Source organism: Perca flavescens, chromosome 16, assembly GCF_004354835.1.
Source record: "Perca flavescens isolate YP-PL-M2 chromosome 16, PFLA_1.0, whole genome shotgun sequence".
In the NCBI taxonomy this organism is placed as follows: domain Eukaryota; kingdom Metazoa; phylum Chordata; class Actinopteri; order Perciformes; family Percidae; genus Perca; species Perca flavescens.
In genome coordinates, this window is record NC_041346.1 from 986,170 (window position 1) to 1,001,209 (window position 15,040).

The following is a 15,040-nucleotide window of genomic DNA, read 5'->3' on the forward strand; positions in this document are numbered from 1 at the left end:
TGATTAACAGGCTCCTTTTATTCCTCCTGCATTAGCCTGCTTCACTCTGACCTGATAACAAGTGCATTTGGTACTTCCTTTTCCTCAGGCAGTCTGGCCCTGTGTGACAAACATTGGCGAGGATGGCGGGGGGAGGGTTGGGGGACAAAGAGGAGGAGGAGATTAGAGAAAATAAGATGCACATGTAAAACCCTCCTGCATTCAAAACTGCCATCCTGGTACCTTTGTGAAACCTGACCTAGATTGAAGAAAGGCCAAACTCCAGGAGCTTGGGGGCTCCTCATCTGCTTGCTGAAGAACAGACTGTTCTCTTTCATTGGCCTATTCAAGATGGCAGGGAACAAAAAAAAGACTGCACCATGCCAGGGTTTGGTCACAAGGCTCGCTGTAAGACCTCATAATGTTTTCCAGAGTTTTCCATTTGTCCTTATCTACTGCAGGGAACAAAACTAGATAGACAGCGAAACGTCTGCATACATGTATCTTCTTTTGTATCCAGGCAGACACAACAAGTCATAAAAATAAATAAAAATAAAAAACACCTCACATCAAGGGAGATTTCAGGGGAAAGAGTCCGTCTAGTAGAGAAAAAGTCTTGCGCCAGTAACTTGAGCTGCCAGTTGTTGAGAGTTGGCTCAGCTCTGACTGTGCACACTGGGGAGGGATCGGGACCGGGGTGTTTTTCCATCTATTTAGTCATTACCCAGTCTACCAGGCATGGTGCACTCATGGGAACAGAAATCGCCTTTCACACTGATACGGAGGATTCCCAGTGAGAAAAAACATCTGTAGCATTCCCCCACGTTTTCCATGCTGAGTTAGAATGTGTGTCCTTCTCCACAGTTTTATTGTCATTATACAATAAAACTCATCTCCCCATTAGGCAGTGTCTTTACACGAGGAAACCATGCATTTCCACGTGTAAAAGACCACAACTTATCTCTTTGCTTCTTTAAGCTATCCTGATTTAGTTTTTAGTTCCCAATAGCACTCATAAACTGCAAAATGTCCTTGTCGGTGTCCCTAGCAAAATGACCAAGTGTATTTTTAAAGCTCCCATATCATGCTCATTTTCAGGTTCATACTTGTATTTTTGGTTTCTACTGTAACATACATGCTAAAAACATAATTCTCATACTTTCTGTCAGATTTACAGTGTGTGTGTGTGTGTGTGTGTGTGTGTGTGTGTGTGTGTGTGTAATGATTGGGTCATGTGGAAATGTGTGGATGTTATGGGAGAGAGAAAAGCATCTGTATACAGGGTGACGTATAACTGCTGCAGTACTTATTTATTTGTCTTTTTTATTTTTTTTATTATTTTTAACATATATAAATTGTATGCTAATACACTTTTTAACTTTAACTCTTAATGGCTGGGTTGGCTGTAAAACTGAATTGCCCTTTGGGGACTAATAAAGTTAGGGTGAGGCTATTTGCACCCCTGGTACAATTAGCAGTGTATGCTATTCGTACCCTGGTGCAATTAGAAATGAATGCTATTCGTACCACGCCGGTGCACAGAGCAATGTGTTCTATTAATACCCCGTCTGGTACAAATATCAATGTATGCTATTTGCACCCCTGTGCATTTACAGTACCTTGGCATATATTTACACAGTTATCCATACTACTCACGTATTACACCTTTTTGGAATATTATCGCCCTGACATTTTTACCCTAACCATAACCAATCCCACTCCTCTTGCCTAAACCTAACCAACCCAACCAGAGAAGGCATATTCATGAGTCTTCATGCGCTACACTGTACCTTTAGCTGATCTATGTCATTCAAGCAATTCTGAGTTGAAGTTTAAAACTTTTACAGACATTTTAATAAAATGAAGGGTTTTGTTCGGGCTCGAGTCCATACATGCAGTTAATGGATACAGGCACGCAGAACTGAAGGCTCGGTTGGCAACGAGCTAGCTCTGATTAGCGGTTAGCTCCGGTTAGCGGTTAGCTCCGTTATAAAGATATGGGTGGAGGAGCTGCCACTGAGAGGGGTAACAACCAGACTGATAAATGACGGTTCGGGGAGCTTTCACAGCAGCGTGGCCGCGGTGTTTCAACGGTTTTATTAGTACAGTTAATCTTACGGCAAGACCACCAGCGGCTAACGTAACGATAGCCTCTCTGAGCTAGCGCAGTGTTGACGGTGTCGGCACACAACTTCACGAGGGGGAGGGGCTGGAGGCAGCTCCTCTCTGTGCACTGTAAAAAAAAAAAAAAAAATATATATATATATATGTGTGTGTGTGTATGTATAAGTGTGTGTGTATGTATGTATGTATATGTGTGTAATGTGTGTATATATATATATATATATATATATATGTGTGTGTGTGTGTATGTATATATATGTATATGTATGTATGTGTGTATGTATATATATGTATATGTATGTATGTGTTTTTACTTATTTAACTGTCTAGTGTGTAATTGTGTGTTGTTCATACTATACAATGATTTATTGTTTGTCTTTGTTGAATAATACAGAAGACAAAGAGCTTAAAAAAATAATCGAATATCGAATCGCAATTGCAATATTTGGGGAAAAAAATCGCAATTAGATTATTTTCAAAAATCATTCAGCCCTAGTACACGCAAATGATCCAATCCAAAATAAAAAAAATAAGATCACATCACCAGGAAATCAAACTCCAAACTCCCAGACCAAAGCTCAGTGCTCTAACCACTCACCTAACAGTTTTTACAGATTGAGATACAACTGGTGCTAGGTAACCATACTGTATACAAAAAATAGGTACTAACTAACAAACTAACGGTTGTATGCTTTCACTGAAGACAGAAAGCGCAACTGTAGTATCCATTTTCCGCTAGAAATTCAATTGTTATAAACTTTAGAGACTAAACTTTCCTAATATGCCAGTTTCTGGTTTCTGCGGTCATGGAAGATGATTTCGGTGCACGCGAGCAACGTGTTTTTGTTGTTACGTCACAGGGTGTGAATAGCTCAGCTGTGTGGCTGAGGCTATTTGTACCGGGGGTGCAAATGCACCAGAAAATTGCTCAGAAAACTCAGAACTTTATTTTTCAGATCAGCAAGGACGTGTTAACTTTGGTTTACCGCTCCCTCACTGAATCAGTTCTCACTTTCAATATCTCTTCCTGGTACAACCAACTCACCATCAAACACAAAACAACTCTCACGCATAGTGAATCACGCTGCCAAAATAACTGGCTCCCCCCCATTCCCCCCTATCTGAGCTGTACAGCTGCTCAGTGATCAGGAAAGCCAACCTGATCACAGGGGACCCCTCTCACCCCCTCCATCACTCCTTCAAGCTACTACCATCAGGCAGGAGTTTTAAGGTAAGCATCTACAAGAAATCCTTCATCCCCTCAGCAATAGCCATACTGAACAGCACAAACTGAACACCGCAGTCAGCTGATACCTTAACACGTCTCTTTGTGACTGGAACCTTGTCAAAGAAAATTAAATAAAGTATTATCTTATCTTATCTCCTGCTTTATAATCAAACAAGACCTGGAAAAAAAAGCGGTGGACGGTTGGATTCTGCACAGGTGGCCAACTGGTCCAATGCTCCCTCTCTCCATTTAGCCAGAGAACTCAGCTTCTAAACTCGATGTGGCAAGCCGGTTTACAATCAACAACCATGTGTAACGTCAGCTTGTGACCAAACTACGCTTTGTCTCGTCTAGTTTATTCGATCTAATCCAGTTGATGGAAACGCTTCTAATTCGCTTTTTCTTTTTTTGCGACATTTGAAAAGTTCCCATAAAATTCACTTGACAATTAGATTTAAAAACATGGCTACTGTCAAGTTGGATCAAAGTTCACATGATCCACACGGGAACCATGAGAAAGTGCTCAGGATGCAAATCTCCTGTAAAGTTAAATTAAATCACAGGTAAAGGAAGGAGAAAATGGACTGAATACATGAATGCATGGATAAAAATGTCTAATTCTAACATGCACACAGCAAGGTGCAGATCAGTGTGAGCTTCAGTCCAACTCAATTAAATCAATTATAACATGTATAAATACATGACATCACCCCATGACATCATGTAAAGCACGTTGAATATGAGCTATACAAATAAAGCTGCCTTGGCTTGCCTTTTAGAATAATCTTTACAAAATGAAATATTTGTTTGGAGATAAAATTAAAACACTTCTTGGGAAAAATGTTAGGCCATTTTACACACTACACATTACACATTACCAAAAGTTAACAGATATTCTACCTGTAATTTTCAGACATTTTACAGTGTATTGTACTGTGAGTACAGTATTCTTCACCATCAAAAGGCACTCAGAAACTGGGGGAAACTCTGACAGGAAGAGGTCTGGCAGACCCAAAGCCACAACAGAATCAGAAGACAAGTTTCTGAGAGTCAACAGCTTGCGTGATAGGCGGCTAACAGGACAACAGCTTCAAGCACAGCTTAATAGTGGTCGTAATAAGCAAGTCTCAGTTTCAACTGGAAAGAGAAGACTTGGAGCTGCAGGTTTGATAGGTCCAGTTGCAGCAAGAAAGCCATTGCTAAGACGTCAGAATAAGAAAAAGAGGCTTGCCTGGGCCAAGAAACATCGTCAATGGACTACTGAAGACTGGAAGAAGGTGTTATGGACTGATGAATCCAAATTTGAAATCTTCGGTTCATCACGCAGGATTTTTGTACGCCGTCGAGTAGGCGAAAGGATGGTTCCTCAGTGTGTGACATCAACTGTCAAACATGGAGGAGGAAGCGTGATGGTCTGGGGCTGTTTTGCTGGATCCAGGGTCGGTGATTTGTACAGAGTGAAAGGCACCCTGAACCAAAACGGCTACCACAGCATTTTGCAGCGCCATGCAGTACCCTCTGGTATGAGCCTAGTTGGTCAGGGGTTCATCCTACAGCAAGATAATGACCCAAAACATAAGTCCAAGCTATGCTAGAACTACCTTAGGAAAAAAGAACAAGATGGTAAGCTTAAAAACATGGAGTGGCCAGCACAGTCACCAGACTTAAACCCCATTGAGCTGGTTTGGGATGAACTGGACAGAAAAGTGAAAGCAAAGCAACCTACAAGGGCCACACATTGGGAAGAACTTTCTGAAGAATATTTGATTTCCATTGTAGAAAGAATGCCACGAGTGTGTTCAGCTGTTATATCTGCCAAAGGGGGCTACTTTGATGAGTCAAAAATGTTGAATACATTTTGGTTTATAAATTGATTCCATGATTTCTTTTTTAACTTAAATTGTTCATTTGTTCTATTCTTTCATTTCAGAGTACAATAAGACATTGAACTGCATGAATTTCAATAAAAACCTGGAAAAATTGGGGTGTTCTAAATCTTTTGACCGGTAGTGTACAGTACTTCGAAAAGATTTTCAGACATTTAAAAAGCTGTAATTGAGTAAAATGATTTGATTGAAATTTGATTTATTTGATCAAATCATTGGATATAAAGGAAAATAATACTGTTCCAACTAAATTGGGTAAAGTGAAATGTATGAAAGCTTTCCTTTTCCAATTTATACTCTTTAAAAAACAGTATCATTTATGTGTTATCAGTTATATTTTTGACACATATGATAACCTTTTACTGCTTTTAATGTCCATTTCTGGGGATCTATATAAGACCAGCTAGATGAAGACCAGAAAGCTGAAAACTGTCTAGGAATTAATTGTGTTATATTGGAGAAGATGTGTGCCAATGTTGAACAAAATCACAAAAAAACTGTGATGTGTGGATTGAAATCAGGTCACAATGCATGACAAAGCATGCCAGCGTAAAGAACTGTCTATTGGTTAAGACACACACACACAGAAAAGAGGATCTTAGACAGAGACACTGTGATATATACAGTATATGTACATGGTGTTTGTGCTATATTCTCACAGCTGTACTCAAGTCCTCCGGAGCATCTTGTGTTATTATCATGTGTACTAAATCACAAGCTCCAGCGCCTCAGGTCATTTCCTACCACACAGTGTTCTCCTGCTATTATTCCTGCTCCCCCCTGAACACACGCCTTCCCCCATTTCCTGTTCATGTCCCCCAAATTGGTCCTCAGACATATTGTTGAGGCCCGCTGACCTGTAAAACACAGTCAATGCATCCAAGTCTTTGCTGGCTCTTGAGGAAATTAAAGACGTGTTACTGAAGGGACGGAGATAGAACAGAGCGGCCAACCCAATAACTACATTTGCTGCTTTTTCAAAGAAACACATATACATATACACACAGAAATGATTGTCCCTCTAATCCAACAAGTCAAGTAAAACCATATGGATTAGAGCATTGCCAATGTAATGTACTGTATTGGTATATATATATATTTTCAAAATATGCAATATTTACAAGTTCAGTGCCATTGAGCCTGTTCTCTCACGACCGACTGAGAAATCCCCACAGGTCTCTCCCACCGACACATTCTCGTGAACACGTTTGTACGAAAAGGTATGCACAATTAGTGTGATTTCCTACGAAATCACGTGGCGACCATTCACGTGACAGTTGAGTTTAGCCGACAAAAGGTGAGCGTCATGCGACGACAACAGTTATATGCAGCAGAACGACTAGTTAAGATTAAAAGAAAGATTGTGGTTTGAATTAAGTAGTACTCCTGGGACACAAACACCTGTTTCCTGGGTGAAAGTCTTGTGTTTTCTCCTTAACTTCTTCAGGACATGAACACCTGTTTCCTGGGTGAAAGTCTTGTGTTTTCTCCTTAACTTCTTCAGGACATGAACACCTGTTTCCTGGGTGAAAGTCTTGTGTTTTCTCCTTAACTTCTTTAGGACATGAACACCTGTTTCCTGGGTGAAAGTCTTGTGTTTTCTCCTTAACTTCTTCAGGACATGAACACCTGTTTCCTGGGTGAAAGTCTTGTATTTTCTCCTTAACTTCTTCCAGGACATGAACACCTGTTTCCTGGGTGAAAGTCTTGTTTTCTCCTTAACTTCTTCAGGACATGAACACCTGTTTCCTGGGTGAAAGTCTTGTGTTTTCTCCTTAACTTCTTCAGGACATGAACACCTGTTTCCTGGGTGAAAGTCTTGTGTTTTCTCCTTAACTTCTTCAGGACATGAACACCTGTTTCCTGGGTGAAAGTCTTGTGTTTTCCTTAACTTCTTCAGGACATGAACACCTGTTTCCTGGGTGAAAGTCTTGTTTTCTCCTTAACTTCTTCAGGACATGAACACCTGTTTCCTGGGTGAAAGTCTTGTGTTTTCTCCTTAACGTCTTCAGGACATGAACACCTGTTTCCTGGGTGAAAGTCTTGTTTTCTCCTTAACTTCTTCAGGACATGAACACCTGTTTCCTGGGTGAAAGTCTTGTGTTTTCTCCTTAACTTCTTCAGGACATGAACACCTGTTTCCTGGGTGAAAGTCTTGTTTTTTCCTTAACTTCTTCAGGACATGAACACCTGTTTCCTGGGTGAAAGTCTTGTATTTTCTCCTTAACTTCTTCCAGGACATGAACACCTGTTTCCTGGGTGAAAGTCTTGTTTTCTCCTTAACTTCTTCAGGACATGAACACCTGTTTCCTGGGTGAAAGTCTTGTGTTTTCTCCTTAACTTCTTCAGGACATGAACACCTGTTTCCTGGGTGAAAGTCTTGTGTTTTCTCCTTAACTTCTTCAGGACATGAACACCTGTTTCCTGGGTGAAAGTCTTGTTTTCCCCTTAACTTCTTCAGGACATTAACACCTGTTTCCTGGGTGAAAGTCTTGTGTTTTCTCCTTAACTTCTTCAGGACATGAACACCTGTTTCCTGGGTGACAGTCTTGTTTTCTCCTTAACTTCTTCAGGACATGAACACCTGTTTCCTGGGTGAAAGTCTTGTTTTCTCCTTAACTTCTTCAGGACATGAACACCTGTTTCCTGGGTGAAAGTCTTGTATTTTCTCCTTAACTTCTTCAGGACATGAACACCTGTTTCCTGGGGGAAAGTCTTGTATTTTCTCCTTAACTTCTTCCAGGACATGAACACCTGTTTCCTGGGTGAAAGTCTTGTTTTCTCCTTAACTTCTTCAGGACATGAACACCTGTTTCCTGGGTGAAAGTCTTGTGTTTTCTCCTTAACTTCTTCAGGACATGAACACCTGTTTCCTGGGTGAAAGTCTTGTTTTCTCCTTAACTTCTTCAGGACATGAACACCTGTTTCCTGGGTGAAAGTCTTGTGTTTTCCTTAACTTCTTCAGGACATGAACACCTGTTTCCTGGGTGACAGTCTTGTTTTCTCCTTAACTTCTTCAGGACATGAACACCTGTTTCCTGGGTGAAAGTCTTGTTTTCTCCTTAACTTCTTCAGGACATGAACACCTGTTTCCTGGGTGAAAGTCTTGTGTTTTCTCCTTAACTTCTTCAGGACATGAACACCTGTTTCCTGGGTGAAAGTCTTGTGTTTTCTCCTTAACTTCTTCAGGACATGAACACCTGTTTCCTGGGTGAAAGTCTTGTTTTCTCCTTAACTTCTTCAGGACATGAACACCTGTTTCCTGGGTGAAAGTCTTGTTTTCTCCTTAACTTCTTCAGGACATGAACACCTGTTTCCTGGGTGAAAGTCTTGTATTTTCTCCTTAACTTCTTCAGGACATGAACACCTGTTTGCGGGGATAAGTCTTGTGTTTTCTCCTTAACTTCTTCAGGACATGAACACCTGTCTCCTGGGTGAAAGTCTTGTTTTCTCCTTAACTTCTTCAGGACATGAACACCTGTTTCCTGGGTGAAAGTCTTGTGTTTTCTCCTTAACTTCTTCAGGACATGAACACCTGTTTCCTGGGTGAAAGTCTTGTTTTCTCCTTAACTTCTTCAGGACATGAACACCTGTTTCCTGGGTGAAAGTCTTGTTTTCTCCTTAACTTCTTCAGGACATGAACACCTGTTTCCTGGGTGAAAGTCTTGTGTTTTCTCCTTAACTTCTTCCAGGACAGGAACACCTGTTTCCTGGGTGAAAGTCTTGTTTTCTCCTTAACTTCTTCAGGACATGAACACCTGTTTCCTGGGTGAAAGTATTGTGTTTTCTCCTTAACTTCTTCCAGGACAGGAACACCTGTTTCCTGGGTGAAAGTCTTGTGTTTTCTCCTTAACTTCTTCCAGGACAAGAACACCTGTTTCCTGGGTGAAAGTCTTGTGTTTTCTCCTTAACTTCTTCAGGACATGAACACCTGTTTCCTGGGTGAAAGTCTTGTGTTTTCTCCTTAACTTCTTCCAGGACATGAACTCCGCTCATCCACTTGAAAGTCCTGTGTTTTCCCTACGTGGAAAAGAGCCTTATACATCAGCAGTTACTGTGGTGCATACAGTAATTAATACGTGGAATGCATATGAATAAATATAGTGCATTACTTTTCATAGCAATATGTATGGAGGGTTGATGAGAACAGCCTGCTCCCTCACATGAATAAAACATCAGTGAGTGGGAGAATGAGCAGATTCTCTATCACACACTGACACTGACAGCGCGCAGCATCAGCCTGGTATTGATCTGTGACTGACGGGACGACTTATTGTCCCAGAGACACAGACCATTGGTCACTGGGGAGGAAGAGATGAAGAGTAGAAAGAAGAAACACAAAAGCCAGGAAACGTGTGGTGCTTCAGAAAACCTAGATTGTTAAACGTGGTTACTCTAGTAACCGAGCAGATCAGTTTCTTCTCCCGAACATCTCTCCTTCCTGCTCAGCAAATTCTCCATCATAATAGCAATGCTCCGAGGTCCAAATGCGCCTGGCTTTTAAAGGGAATGGGAGATGACCTCTGATTGGTTTATTGCATGTTACACCCAAAACACACCTCTGATTAATGAAGACACTAAGTACAACCCTTTTGAACCATGCGCCTGGCACACAGACCCTTTTTTCTGCTGACAAACTAGCAACATGCACCAAGCGCTTCACGTTGTGAGCTTAGATCGTTAAAATAGGGCCCCAAAGTCACTGTTTACTCCTGTTTGAGTAACGACTGATAGGAACTAGAGCAAGATGTTTTAGGAAATGACTGAGCCTTAAAAACAAGAAACTAGTCATTTTTTAAGATTTATGTGTTCACTAGGAGCCAATAGGGTTGGGCCTGAGAGATACAGCAGGTAGGGAAGTCAGGAAGCATCTAGATTATGACAGCTGGACAGTCAGAGGACACTGGTGAGAAATTGTAGCAGTCAAACGCCAACTGTATAACTGAAATTTGGGAGAACATGGTTTTGGGCTAATGCATGTGGACACAGCTGAGCAAGAATAACTCAAGTTAACTAGGCCAAAAGGGACACAAGGATCAAAGAATATGGATAAGGACTCTTTGTCTTAACTAGAGTATTCAGACTGGTATACTTCACTACAGTAATCTCACCGCCAATTCATATAGTGTCATATATGTTATTTATGCTAACTTTTATTATTGTACAATATGTATGATAGTACCAACCAGTTTTGCTTAGTGCTTAATGAATACATGAAAAACATTCAAAGTAAAGCAAAAATGCACACACCTCATGGTTCCCAAATCACACCTCCCATTTCTGTGATTAGGCATCAGATCTCCAACTCATTCATACTTTCATTAAGTTCTAATTTACAGTGTGTGTGTGTGTGTGTGTGTGTGTGTGTGTGTGTGTGTGTGTGTGTGTGTGTGTGTGTGTGTGTGTGTGTGAGTGTGTGTGTGTGTGTGAGCAGACAATCAGGCCAGGCCTAGTGGGGCCCAGGGGAGCCCCGGGGCCCAGACACAACAATACGCTTCTTTATTACAGGCTGAAAGTGGGGACAGCAGGGGCACACCCTGTGGGCTCCTCGAGCATATCAGTATACATGGAGACACATTCACAGACTCATAGGCAGACACCAAAATAACCTCCCACACACACTGAGTGGACACAGTCTGCAAGTTTCCAGTTCTACCCTAGTCTATATCAACAACGTTTCATTTACGGGATAGTTCCGGTGTCGCCAGAAATTGTCTCTCTTTTCAGCCGGATGTCCGTCCCCGTCCTCTGTCTCTGTGTTGGGGTTCTAACCTCCGGTGGATTTGTGAGGACTATGGTTAACTGCTCCTCAGATCTCTGCAGGGTAAATCCAGACTAGCTAGACTATCTGTCCAATCGGAGTTTTCTGTTGCACGACTAAAACTACTTTTGAACGTCCACATGTTTCACCAAAACAAGTTCCTTCCTGTGACTATTTTGCAGAGGCACCGTGGCTCCGTCTGGAGCTTAGCACCGCCCAAGACGATTGTGATTGGTTTAAAGAAATGCCAATAAACCAGAGCACGTTTTCCTCCCATCCCAGTATGCTGTGTGGACTAGCCAGACCCTCCGCAGCACCGTGGAGGAAGGTCTGGCAATGCAAGACTACTGGTGAGCCATGCTGGAAGTGAAACCCTGATCTCAAAGTGGGTCCAGGATAAAGGACAACCTTTTGTTGGATCTGCTTCCAAAGTAATCCAACTGTGAACACTGATGGAAGGATGAGGCTGGTGTTATACATGCTATATTTTACATGAGTGATAGGTGCTTTTCTAGGTTTTAGGGGCTATTTTTGTATCGATAACCAAGCCATGAAAAGGTTAAAACCTTTCCTGTCTGTCTATTAGTATTAGGATATGAAGTTCCTTCCTGAGGAGATTTAGGCTTATTGTGTGTTTTAGCCTACAATGGCTGTAAATAGCTATATTTAAAGCCACGCCCCCACAACCCTACTTCAAACGTCTATGTGCCTGGTAAACGGCCACATCTTTCAAACTCCATGTCCTATTTTCTGTTATAAATGTGAAGTCACGACGCCAAAGTAAAGATAAATCTGATGACATCACTACAACATCATCAGGGAGTATTTTCTCGCTCCTCCAGAGCCACAGAAGACGGTTTTCACAGGCTGAGTACTAACCATGACCGGTAAACTGGCCTTTAAGGGACAATTCATCCCCAAAATCCAAACTACATATTTTTCCTCTCACCTGTTGTATTTATGAGTCTAGATAGTTTTGGTGTGAGTTGGCCAGAGTTGGAGATGTCTGCCTTCTCTTTTATATAATGGAACTAGATGACACTCAGCTTGTGGTGCTCAAATCGCCAAAAAAATACTTCAAACTAAATCAACAGCAACATCTCTTTCCAGAAATCATGACCAGGTTACTTGAGATAATCCACATATCTGGTTGTTAAGCAGTGCCATGAAGGAACTACTTTCTTTCTACCATAAAAACTACAACTACTACAACAACTACAAAGTACAATAAATCCAACACACACACACACACACACACACACACACACACACACACACACACACACACACACACACACACACACACACACACACACACACACACATTTTAACAATTTATTTAAGTCCAATTGAAAGGAACGATTTACAGGGACAAAAATATTATAGATGCAGTTAAATACATAAAATCATTGGCATACAGCAGGTCTTCATAATATGAAGCATATCCCTCTGTTCTTATGGGTAGAAGTAACAGCGTTTTGTCTGTATATGGCTGCTGCCTATGATAGCAGACAGAGCACAGTACTTTTCTAGCCGTTTAGGATCAAAAGTCAGAGATCTGACCCAGAGTCAGAGCACACCCACTCCAGTGATACTCCAGTTCGGACACAAAGATCGTTCCAGTGTGGCCAGTCTGACCAGACACCAACACCAGCCGAATGGGTGTCAAGTATCCCCGCTGGGTTTCTGATTCCCTGGCCCTGGGTCCTTGTGTCTCCTTAGGTCCAGGACCCATCGTTATTCAGCATGTTCAGAAGGGGGGAAATCCGCATGCTGGTATAAATCTATATCACATTTGGGACGCTCTCCCCACACCCACCCACACACACAAACACACACACACACACACACACACACACACACACACACACACACACACACACACACACACACACACAGACACAGACACACACTGCATAGGCAAAGAGCTGCCAATCTCAGGACAGTGGACAGACCAACTGAGCTGGTAAACATCAACAAGATATAGAGTGACATGACCTCAGAGGAGATGACCCAGTCTTTAAGATAAGATACTTCATCTACCCATGTTTGAAAAATACACATAACACAATGCTGCTACGGAAATGAGGGAGCTACTCGCAGCTGGCCCACTGATACACACAACTGTGTGTGCGTATCATGGAGCATCTGGAGGTCTAAGTGAAAGGCAGAACTGTAATGTAGCTACTGTGCAGACTAATTCAATTAAAAATGATTAGCCTCAAGTGAGGGCCTGTTGAGCTAAGCCGGACCACAGAGAAGGAAGCAAAAACTAGCTGAGCATGACAACATGTCTTCAAATGTTGATATTTTTATTAACACATAGAAATTGTGGGTAAATGGTGATCAGGTGGTTATCACTGGGATTAATGTTCAGGGGTAAGGTTGCAACGATTATTTTCATTGTCAATTAATCAAGATGACGTCCTCAAATGTCTCGTTTTGTCCACAACTCAAAGAAATTCAGTTTACTGTCACAGAGTAGAGAAGAAACTAGAACATATTCACATCTAACAAGCTGCAAACCAAACAAAACAAAATGCCTTAAGCCGATTAATTGATTGTCAAAATAGTCAGTAGTTAGTACAGTGATTAAACTTTTGTTTGCATGTGTGAAAAGCAGCCCTGAGAACAGGCTCAGCCCATGAGACTGCCAGAGAGGCACAGCGCGGTAAGACGACACCAGTGTCTGTTTTTCTCGTGAGTTCAGAGTGCTTTCACAGAAAAACCGGAGTCACACTTGCAAAGAAAGGAGTACTCACAGACAGCAACAGCTGGAGGACTTACCACTGGAGCAGTTGGAGCCCCCCCAGCCCGGCTCACACTGGCAGGTGTTGGGGGCCATGCAGCGGCCGTGAACACAGCTCTCTGCACAATGAGCTGAGACATGGAGGAGACAGGAAGACAGGGATCAGGACACTCACAAACAGATCAGCGTTACAATTAGGCACAAAGGGCTGAAGAAATAAAAGCTTAAATTCTTAGGCTACATTTACATCGTTTTGGCCTTTAAGTGTTTTGAGCCCAAAGTGTTTTTTTTATCTCCAGTAGAAGAACTAATCTCTGTTTAAACTAACAAACCTCATATCTCATCATCATTCTGGTATACTGGACATAAACAGGAGGCAGCGTGGAGACTCCACCCCCTGCTGGTAGTTGCCATGGTAACGTTAGTAGCTTTAGTCTGATTGGGTCTTATCGGTCACGAGATGTCGTGACCGATAAGACCCAATCAGGAGGAGAAACGTTGGCGTTGGTGTCGGTGTTGAGACTTCAACACAACCCCGCAGATTCCAAACCAAAAGGGTCAGAAGTGTTTCCAAATGTCTCCGCTTTAGAGGCCAACGTTTCTCCTTCTGATTGGTTCTTATCGGTCACAATGTCTCGTTCTCTGAGACTAAGCTGCTAACGTTACCATGGCAACTACCAGCAGTGGGCGGAGTCTCCACGCTGCCTCCTGTTTATGTCCAGTATACCAGAATGTTGTAGCCTGGGAAAACCCTGACGAACTACTGGCAAATTTGAGATTTGTCAGTCTGGCCAAGAGCCCATTCAAGCCCATTTCCAATTTTTCCAAATCGAGACACCAATCACAACCGTGGAGGCGGGATTTAGGCACTGATTTTACAGCCAGACTTGGATGTGATATAGCCTACTATGCTTAATGTAGAAAAAAATTGCACAAGCAATCATAAGAGCCAAGACTCATACAGGCCATCATTTTTACTGCTACCATTGGGTGATAACATCAAGGCAAACACCAATCACTAAACAGACAGCTTTTATCCACAGGCAATGAGACTTTTCTATTTGTTCATGTCTATAAATTTGAGTCTTTTTATTGCTATTAGGTTCTTTCTATTGCTTTTAGGTTTTTAAATGATTGTTTTCATGTTTACTTCTTTTCACTGATTGTATATTGTGTCTACAGTGTACATGTTGAGTGTTTCGTTGTATGGAAATGCACTGGTGGCATTTTCACACATATTGACAATAAATGTATTGAAACCTTGAATCAAAACCAGAACTAATAATAGCTGATGGTTAGTTTTAGCGCAAATA

General features: G+C 41.8%; 1 protein-coding gene across 1 annotated transcript in view; it reads right to left on the minus strand.

The window, feature by feature from the left end:
* The window catches only part of megf10 (multiple EGF-like-domains 10), a 106,435-nt gene that overhangs the window by 55,489 nt on the left and 35,906 nt on the right, over positions 1-15,040 (minus strand). Inside the window, exon 5 of the mRNA XM_028601456.1 lies at positions 13,766-13,858. Within this exon, the coding sequence (XP_028457257.1) occupies positions 13,766-13,858 (93 nt within the window). The remainder of the gene's footprint in view (positions 1-13,765; positions 13,859-15,040) is intronic.